The 9,821-nt window shown below is 46.2% G+C and overlaps 1 protein-coding gene across 8 annotated transcripts; it reads left to right on the top strand.

Moving 5' to 3' along the window:
• The first annotated feature begins 801 nt into the window (after positions 1 to 801).
• LOC122363514 lies at positions 802 to 7,601 on the top strand. Of its 8 annotated transcripts, none has more exons than XM_043332945.1 (5): positions 802 to 847; positions 2,221 to 2,396; positions 6,603 to 6,753; positions 6,919 to 7,059; positions 7,332 to 7,601. In XM_043332945.1, exons 2-5 carry the CDS (start codon positions 2,256 to 2,258, stop codon positions 7,487 to 7,489), a joined length of 591 nt encoding a protein of 196 aa, XP_043188880.1. In that variant the 5' UTR covers positions 802 to 847; positions 2,221 to 2,255; the 3' UTR covers positions 7,490 to 7,601. The 8 variants fall into 8 exon arrangements, with proteins under 8 accessions (XP_043188880.1, XP_043188833.1, XP_043188892.1 ...); XM_043332898.1 differs by having other exon boundaries at positions 803 to 842; positions 2,188 to 2,396; XM_043332957.1 differs by having other exon boundaries at positions 806 to 842.
• The last annotated feature ends 2,220 nt before the right edge of the window (positions 7,602 to 9,821 follow it).

Below are 9,821 nucleotides of genomic sequence, written 5' to 3'. Positions count from 1 at the left end.
AAAAGGTAGGGCCATTTATGAGGCTCCCAGCGTTCCCACTCAGCGCTAAAGTGACATGCTGGAAATGGAGCTCATCATGCACCAGGGCTACTACACCAGGGGTCATCATGCACCAGGGGTACTATGCACATGACTAGGTACTTAGTGCCGCTTAGTACCGACACTACAGTGAAGTTGGACGCCTGGGTCGAAAGGCTACGCGTCCTTCGCCAACGTGATCCCAACAAGAACAAAAAAAAAAAAGACACAAGCGCACGCCTGCTGAGGCAGGGCCTTGGCTGAGGCTGGCCACTGGCCAGCGAGCCGATACCTTCCTCTTGACATTTCCGGATTGTTTATTGCCCTGCCCGCCCCTCTGTACCCTATATCAGGCCTTGCTCTGTGCAGTAGCGGCGGCACCCCTAAAAGTGTGGGGGGGGGGGCACTGCCGACTTTTCGTTCCATTCTTTCCATGCAACGTCCGTAGGGCTAATGTTAAAATGGCAAAATCAAGTGGGGCACGGTGCCTTGGTGCCGCCTCCCCCCATTCCGCCGCCATAGAGAACTACCGGCACGCATTTCCCGCACGTGAAATGAAAAAGCCGTACAGGTAATTCACCAGCTACCATTTGTCACGTGATTTCTGGTTAAAAAGAGATGTTTAAATAGTTAATTGTTTCACAGCCATTAAGATATTTAGTGATAATCCAAAAACTATTGTAAAAATCAATATCATCGAGAAATATAAAAAGATATAGACAACAATTCACTTTATTATCTGAGCATAATTGCTAGAACCACGTGGTATACTGAACTAGCCCCACAGCCCTTGGCCTTGACCAGCCAAACATATGCGTCCCCACGTGAGGTGTTTCTAGTGTTATGATCGTAAGCGTGCATTTCTTGATAATTGTACAAGGCTAGCTATTCCAAATTATTGCTGCCATCTATATATCATTACCATTCTTACGCGGGCTTTTGCCCTAACCTAACGGTAATCATTGGTAAAACAAAGGTAAAACAAAACACCTACCTGACCCTCTGCGCCACAAATGTCTCAATTGCGTGCCTATCGAAATCTCGACTCGTTTTAAGATGTTTCGTTTTAAATACATAATCAGAACTAAGGCTTGACCATATCTGAAGGAAAATCCAGACTACCTGTGTCCTGTGGTCCTTAAAGGAAATAGTTCACTTTCACGAAATTATTTTTTTTGCAACGGATTTATGATTTTTTATGTTCAAAATAATCAGCAAAGAAAATAAAACCTTTTTGAAACAAAATATTATTTTCTATATTTTGATATAGGAAGAACTTTTCAGTTTCTGTAAGGCACACGCCGATCCAGTATGAAAAGAGCATGGGTCCCGAAAATTCTTCAGAAACAGAGAAATTATCGCAGCCACCGGCATTTGGGCGATCTGCTCGATCTGATAATGTTCCCCTGAATGTCCTAATTGATCAGTACGAGAATTTCTCTAGAGTTCTCGTAGATAATTTCTCTAGTTTCTGAAGAATTTTCGGGGCCCATGCTCTTTTCATACTGGATGGAAATATATGCAAGGCACACATCCTCAACGCAAGACACCTTTTTCGGGACGAGAAATAGAATATCTTTGCCTAGGGTGATCGTTGGGCTGTAAAAGCTCCTGACTTATGCTCGTCTCAGCCCAAGCTACGGAACTGCTATTCCAGTTCAAAACCCATGTTAAAAAGTGAACTATTTCCTTTAAGTAAAGTATGTGCGTGTCCCACATTTGATCATGATCGCGTTTGCTTGCGATCTGTCTTGCTCAGAATAAGACTGAGACACGTCAATAGGAAATATAAATGGGTTGGCTGCACTGTGGGTCATGCACATTCAGTCAAGAAAATCATGAATGATATGGACGATCAGTCCAGAAAAGCCTGATAGGCCGGATTATCAGGATTGGCAGTGCCAGTGAAGCTTCAAATGAAGCTCTGAGCTCTTAACTTTTTTCCAGAATCTGTGTGTTTCTGTGACATGAGACAGTTGTTGCCGCACTATGTGAATCCAAGGGATGGAATTAAGCATTGTTTTCATCATTTTTTGTCTTAAAATCACTTCATATCAATATTAGCTTTCCCTATGTTCCCTTAAAATTCTCTGTCCTTGTGAATTCTTTCATTCAGATCAAGATAAATTGTATAAATTTGCTATGATATTTATAAGAATACCTTTTCAGATGTAAAAATACAGCTTTTCTCTCTGATGCCAGGTTCCCTCAAAGCCTTAACATCTCAAGCTAAGGCTATGAATGAGGAGAATGTGGAAGGGGCCACAGAGGTGGAGAGTGCTTTTGAGGCCCTGACCAAGCCAGGGCCTCTTTGTCAAGAGGAGCTTAAGGACCAGACAGATGACCTGGAACTATGGATCGTGCGTGCACCAGCACAGGTCAGTGCCCACACCAGCATCGTCCCTTCCCTTCAGTAAAGATAATGCAACAGATTCATTTCAGCAGTCAATATATTCTCCATGAACTGGGCACATGGAGAGACACCAGCGGGTATGTTGGGCACAAAATTCTGGAGATTCTTAGGGCTAAGGGTTGATGTTTGCCCAGTTTCACTGGAGCACCCTTTGGCGCTGTGCAGGTTTGCTGAGTGGTTCGGTTCTCTGGGGTAATTTGATTGGACTTAGGTTAGACCAGTTCCCTATCCATGCTCCCTTCGCCCAGCTATCGAATAGATGCTCTTGGCGCCATCTCTAAATTCTGGCAGACCGACAAGCAAGAGCACCGTCCTGCATGAAAAGGCTGGCTGACCTGATTTTTCTTTAATTTTGGTCCTACACGAGTTTTATGGGCCTTCAATATGAGTGTGTCCCTCCAATACCGTCGGACAATTTTCCCAGACCCCGGATGATTCTACAGTGCTCAGATTTCCTAGGTGATTTCGTCATGACGATTTTGGCGACGGTTGAAATGCGGAAGAGGCGCCCTGATTGGGGTCTATATTTGACGCTCCCCTTCTCCTTAAACTTCTTTTACCAACGCGCCAACGCTGAACCCGCGCCCTGGTGGGGTCTGATTATAACGCGACCTGATGGGGGGTCTATTTTTGTCCCCTCCCCGTATCTCCGAAACTCTTGGACGGATTCGCAAAACTCGAATGGCGTTCGATAACATCACAGTTCAGGTCAAAGCTAAAATGTTTTGCCGTTCACGGACCTTCTAGGAAATGCGTTATACGTCGAGCAAAACGCATTTAATCGAAAATTATTGGTAAAGCGTCGGTTCACAATTGCCTGGTACAGTCTGTCTTAACCCTCGCCTGATAGATGTTTTTCCAGCCGCGAACGTATAAGGGGGGGGGGGTCCGTTGGACCCCCTTGCCGTTTCGCCCCTGATCGAGCTAGAGCTTCGCGGAAAAACGAGCGTGTTGCCCGTGACGAGAGGAAGCCGATGATACCCAATTTTAAGGTCCTAGGTCATCGGTTGACCTTCCAAGTCAGGTCAATGACCCAAAAGTCGGGGAAAATCGGGACCTGTTAGAAAGTCGTAAAGCGTGGCTGCTAAGGGGTTTTTCCGGGGTGCTGATCACGAATATCGTTTTGATCACAGATGATGTCGTTAAGCGTTTAGACCAGGTCGGGTCAGGTCAGGTCAGGTCAACCGGTAGGGGTCGTGACGGGTATTCGTAGTACCTGTCATCCGCCTCTGACAGCTTCGTAACATGTTACGAAGGCACCAAAAGAACTTCGTAAATGTTCAAATGGTTGCTAAATTCGAATTCAGCTCCAAAAACTAGCCTAGAAACATGTAAAACTCGAAAAAGTGAACCGAGGTCACCAAAGATCAATGACCTGACCTGACCTTCAGGTGACCTTGGCACCTACCCTAATGCATGGGAGCAACATCAAATCACATTTTTTTTTTTAATAAATTTAGTTCGAATGTTTGAATGGACGGATTGACAGAGCCGGAGCCCACGCTAAGCAGAGCTTGTTGCGTAGACCCCGACCCCTACCGTCCGATCGCGCAATTCCGGGTAACGGGAGAATTTGGATGCCAAAGTTTAACGTGCCCTTCAAAGCCGGACACGGCCTGTCCCACTCAACTGACTTCAACTGACTGCGGCTGCTCCCACCAACCGCAGACCATCCCCGTCAGGAGTCTCAAATATCGAGCGCCGGAGCGTCTCGAACCCGGGTTCTCACCACCGGGAGTCCAATGCTCTACCAACTGAGCTACGGGACAGAAGAACATGTATGAACGTTTGAAACCACGAAAAGCTTGCAAACGCGCGGCTAATGCGATTCCGGCCAAACATGGTCTCGGAAAAGAGGTCAAAGGTCATTTGGGTCAGGGTCATGAAATTTTCAGGGTAGGTGTAAAATTGATCAATTCGAGGGTACTGAAAGTTTCGTTGCGATCGGCCGCTTTTTACGCGAGTTATTCGCGAAAAACCTTAGGGGGGTTGCATCAACCCCCCCCCCCTGTGCCGGCGAGGGTTAAAGGGACACTCCCACCTTAACATTAGTTTTGAGTTGAGATAGCCAAATTGGTGGCCATGGCCTGCAAATACCGGTTTGGGCACTCACAACATCGACAAATGCTTTAATTCGGAGATATGGAATTTCAAACTTGCAGTTTTCGGATTCTAAGGGGCTAGTGCATTGGTATGCCCCTTAGAATTTGTGACGTCAGCGGAGATCTAACGATTTTTAAATCTTTTACTAAAACGTTTGGTAGCACGCGGTGGTATATGCTGCTTTGCGCGCAACAAATGCCGCACTTTCAAATAAAGTCGCTAGGAACAGCGGAGATCCCAAAAAGTAAACAAAAGTAAAAGTCTAATATCTTGAAAACCGGTGAATATTTTTCGATGAAATTTGGTAGATATTCGTTTTCGCTCTTTCTGAACCGAGCGACATCACTTTCGTGCCAATTCATTAACTTTTTTGAAGGTGGGAGGGTCCCTTTAAAAGTACCGCGCAAAGTGACAGCGGATCCATCAAGCCTGACCGAGGAAGGGCAAGGCCTGCTATAATTTGAAAGTCACCTGACCAGTTGACCTGGGGGGCGAGGATGTCAATTGCTTCGGTGACTCAAATTAAGCAGACCGTTCCTCGGTCAGGCTTGATGGATCCACCGTTACTTTGCGCGGTACTTCTAAGACAGACTGTACATAATATGTTGCTAAAAGAGTTCACTGTTACCAGGTCAGGTCACAGAGGTCAGGTCACCAAGGGTCAACACATAACCCAACTTCACTAGGGCCGTGTGATACATGTTTTATAGCAAATTTTTTCATTTCCAACTCATGATGTTGGTTAGACGACCATCAGGGATAGTTAAAGGGACCCTCCCACCTTAACATTAGATTTGAGTTGAGATAGCCAAAATGGGGTCCCTGGCTCACAATTACCGGTTTCGGCACTCACAACATCGAGAAATGCCTTAAATCGGAAATATTGAATTTCAAAATTGCAGCATTTTGATTCAGAGGGGCTAGTGCATAGGAATACCCCTCTGAATGTGTGACGTCAGCGCAGATACCTAACGATTTTTAAATGTTTGACTAAAACGTTTTGTAGCACGCGGTGGTATATGCTGCTTTGCGCGCAACAAGTGCCGCACTTTCAGCTGCCAAACTATTGCTTCCAAATAAAGTCGCTAGGAACAGCGGAGATCCCAAAAAGTAAACAAAAGTAAAAGTCTAATATCTTGAAAACTGGTGAATATTTTTCGGTGAAATTTGGTAGATATTCGTTTTCGCGCTTTCTGAACCGAGCGACATCACTTTCATGCCAATTCATAAACTTTTTTGAAGGTGGAAGGGTCCCTTTAAGGTTACGTTCTAGGGAGGTCAGGTCGAAAAAGGTCAAATTTCGAAGTTGATATTTTTGCATACAAAGGGTACCTATTCGAGGCAGCTCATCACGGGGAATCCCATGGTGGTCTTAGTGTTATTCCACGTGGTCTATAACAGCTAGAAACTGAGTTTGAATATTAGACGTCATCAATTTTGAGCAGTTTTTTTTTCGCCAAAACTTCGCCAAAAGTAGTTACCAAGCTCAAATTTGGTATGTCGATAGCAGTCTTATATGTTTGTAACATATATTCTGTTTTTGTTGGTTCGAAATTTTGATTTTTGTTCTTATTTTTAGGGTATTATTTTTTGATCACCTTTTTTAATTTTGGGGTCAAAATAAAAAACTCCAAAAAAAAATCCGAGATGGTGGTTTTGTAGCCCTGTTAATTTTACATCTTTCTGATTTTGAACATTTTTCTCTAACATCAAAACTGTACGGACAAGTCTTCCCGCTCTTCATCTTCCCGCAAAACCTTTTTTGGGTCGAAAAGGGCTGAATATGATGTCACTCTGACGTCATTTTGGCCAACCTTTCATAGACTCTTGAACCATTTTTGACACAAGGTGTAAAAGTGATGTATGAGAGGTTACTGAAAGTTTTGCGACGATCGGCGCAGTCGTTTTAGAGATAATGCCAAAAGACCTGAGGGGGCAAAAATAGACCCCTTCCACGCAGGGGGCGGGTTAATGGTGATAACTGGTACTCTACACTCATCCCCTCTTTGCACCCACGTGTTCCGCTAGCCAACTCATGATCAGTCCCCCTCTGTGACTGGCCTTTCAGGTGAACATCTCTGAGCTGCGTAACTGCAAGCTGCCACTGAGTGAAGGACGAGTCACGCGCAGTGACACGCTCGAGCTCACTGCCGAAGCATACGTACCAGAAGGACTTCATGTGCTGCTGCCCAACAGGAAGGGGAAGAAACTGAAAATGGGTAGGTGCACTGCAGCTCGAGGGCACTGAATATGCTTCAATTAGGCCCAGGGTGCTGGAGTTTGGGTACTGTTTGTACTGCTATCTCGGGTGCCGGTACTGGAGTGAGTGCTCTGTTTGTGACCACATTCTGTTCGGTTTTCTGACGGTGTCGCGCGGCCCGCAGTGCCGGTGCCGCTGGCCGGTCAGGTGCTGGTCCACCGGAGACTGGACGCGCCGGCCGCCGACCCCGCCTCTGCGCCGGTCACCTCAGCGGTTCCCGAGCCGCCCGAGGCGGGCCCGGATCGCCATCCGCTACTGGGCGTCGGTGAGTGCCGCGGTGAAGGAGGCGCGGGGGCGGGAATGGCGCACCGTGTGGTGGTCGTCAGGGTCGACAGGGCACGGATCTGCTGGGTGACAGGGGACGTGTCTTCAGAAGGCTGGACCACTTTTACCGTTTGCGTAGTCTAATGCATAGTGGCGTCAAGGCACTCGTCAGAATGCCCGTGTTCCTGATAGTTGGTTTAGATAGAGATAGAGGTTTGATTGCCCGCTGTTATGCACATATTTCCGTTATTAACGCATTGTTACCTGTTTCAGGCTATAGGGAAACGTTAAAACGATGCAGTGAAGCTCTTGCATTATCGAACTCGCTTGGCTCCCGGCATGCCAGCCCGAAGAAAAAGAAATCGTCGAAACCAACAGCGTCCGAGCCAACACCGGATACGGGAAAGAAGAAAAGGAAAAAGCTTCATTGATTCAGGTTTATTATGTTGACATGACATGAAAAGTGTGTGATATGCCATGCCCCTTATTATTGTGTATTTTCACGTACTTCCGTATTTCTAGGAATACAAGTGACACAATTTAGAATTATGTCAATGCTTTTAAATCTTATCAAACGATTTAGTGACGAACTGTGATAGAAGAGGTTCTGTCGCGGAGATTCTCGAGCACCAATGCCTTTGATGGTGGCTCATTTTGAAGTCATACTTTTATCGAAATTATTTATTATATTCCGTTTCCACTCGCATTTGTCGCTAGCCAACCATGGTTGGTGGGTTGATGTGGCGGGAATGGTGGCAACTAGCTGCCAAGATCTAGAATTAAGTACCCGCACCGCTGTCGATTCGACATACTTAAATAATCTATTTGTTTCGAATATGTTGATATCACCTCGGCGACCTTGAAAGATCGACGAACTTTCGCCTATTAGACATTCAGTAACTCAGAACTGTACTAGGCCGATCGAGATGAAACCGCCACCAGTCCATACGCTGCGTGCGATGGCGTTTTCGATTACGTTAGGCTGACCTGTTAAAGTCACGGAGGCCACCTGCGGTTACCATATTATAATCGGTCCATCGGCTGATGAAATAACATGCCGCGACTGGACTAGTGCCGTTTTCGTCTCGATAGACGCGGTAGCCGTCACTCGTCAAACAGCGAAAACATTAAGTTCTGACCAGTCTAGGTCACATGAGGTCGCAATGTTCGCAAGTGATTTTTTACGCGGTGAATCGAATGGTGGCGTTTTCGTCTCGATCGGCGGAACAGTCTTCGGGTAATAAGTGCGGACAATACTACTCGACCGCCACCCTTGTAGCCATTCTATACTCGGGAGTCAGCAGGAATCTTTGGGCCGATCGGTACGGACGAAACGTCATTCGAATCAGGGGTGCGACTTTATCAGGCGTTTCGAATATGGTGACCTCAGGTGACCTCGGTGACCTAGGCGGTGGAACGGGGAGGGCACCGGGGCACCGTGCCCCCCTTTGATTTTGACATTTTAACATTAGCCCTATGGGCGTTGCATGGAAAGAATGGGACCAAAAGTCGGCAGTGCCCCTCCCCCCCTTAAAGGGACTATCCCACCTTCTAAAATGTTGTTAAAACCAGTTAAATTGTGCCCGACTTTATAGATTGGATGACCAGGAACACGGTTCTGGCATTTATTTTTCATTAAACATCTTAGGCTTCCCATATTCCAAACACAAACTTTCAAATATGTGACGTCACAGCCCAAAATTACCTCCTTCCCCAGGCCACATTACTGTAATAAAGCTGATTCTTTTTACTCTGTAGGCACCACAACAAAGTTCAGACCAAGTTTTAAGCGATTTTTCAACGAACAAACCCATTTAAATCAGAATGACTTAACGAGGTGACGTCACACTAACGGTCGCTCCATGTTGAAGATAGGGCCTTGTACAAGGCCCATTTTCAAATGAAGGGAACGGATTTCTTCAACACCAAGAGGCCGCGGGGGTTGCAACCTAGATAGATAGTGGTTTCTGAACCTTGCCGCAAACTTGGCTATCTCAACTCAAACCCCATGTTAAAGGTGGGATAGTCCCTTTAATTGAAGGTGTTCTGTCGCTACTGCTCGGTGACCTTGAAAGGTCAACTCGACATATTCGCCTATTGCAGCCATTCTGTAACTCAGGAACTTCTGGGCCGATCGTGACGAAAACATCACCATTCGATTCGCCGTGAGCGATTTCAGGTTTTGAATATGGTGACCTCAAGTGACCTCCGTGAACTTGAAAAGCCAACTAAACGTTTTCGCCTATTGCATCCATTCTATAACTCAGGAACTACTGGGCCGATCGAGACGAAAACACCAGACGAATCGCCGTATGCGACTTCGTCAGCCGCTTCGAATATGTTGACCTAAGTGACCTTGGGAGGTCACATAACCTTCTTCGCCAATGGGTTTCGCCTTTGAATGTCACTGAGGTCACCTGCAATCACCACATTCAAAACGGCTGATAAAATCGCATACAGTGGATCGACACGTGGTGTTTTCGTTTTGATAGCCCCAGTAGGCAGTGTGTAGTTCCTGAGTTATGGTATGACTGCAATAGGCGAAAAGGGTTATGTGACCTCCCAGGGCCACCGAGGTCACCTGAGGTCACCATATTCCAAATAACTGATAAAACCGCATGGGACGAATCGACTATGGTATATAGTGGTGCTTTCGTCTCGATCGACCCAGTAGTTCCTGAGTTACAGAATGGCTGCCATAGGCGAAAACGTTAAGTTAACCTCCCAAGGTCACCTAAGTCGCCTAAGGTCACAATATTCGAA

This window comes from Amphibalanus amphitrite, unplaced genomic scaffold, assembly GCF_019059575.1.
Source record: "Amphibalanus amphitrite isolate SeventyFive unplaced genomic scaffold, NRLGWU_Aamphi_draft 000026F_arrow, whole genome shotgun sequence".
Taxonomy (NCBI): Eukaryota; Metazoa; Arthropoda; class Thecostraca; order Balanomorpha; family Balanidae; genus Amphibalanus; species Amphibalanus amphitrite.
Note: the sequence above shows the minus strand (reverse complement) of the source record. Positions and strands in the feature narration are given on the sequence as shown.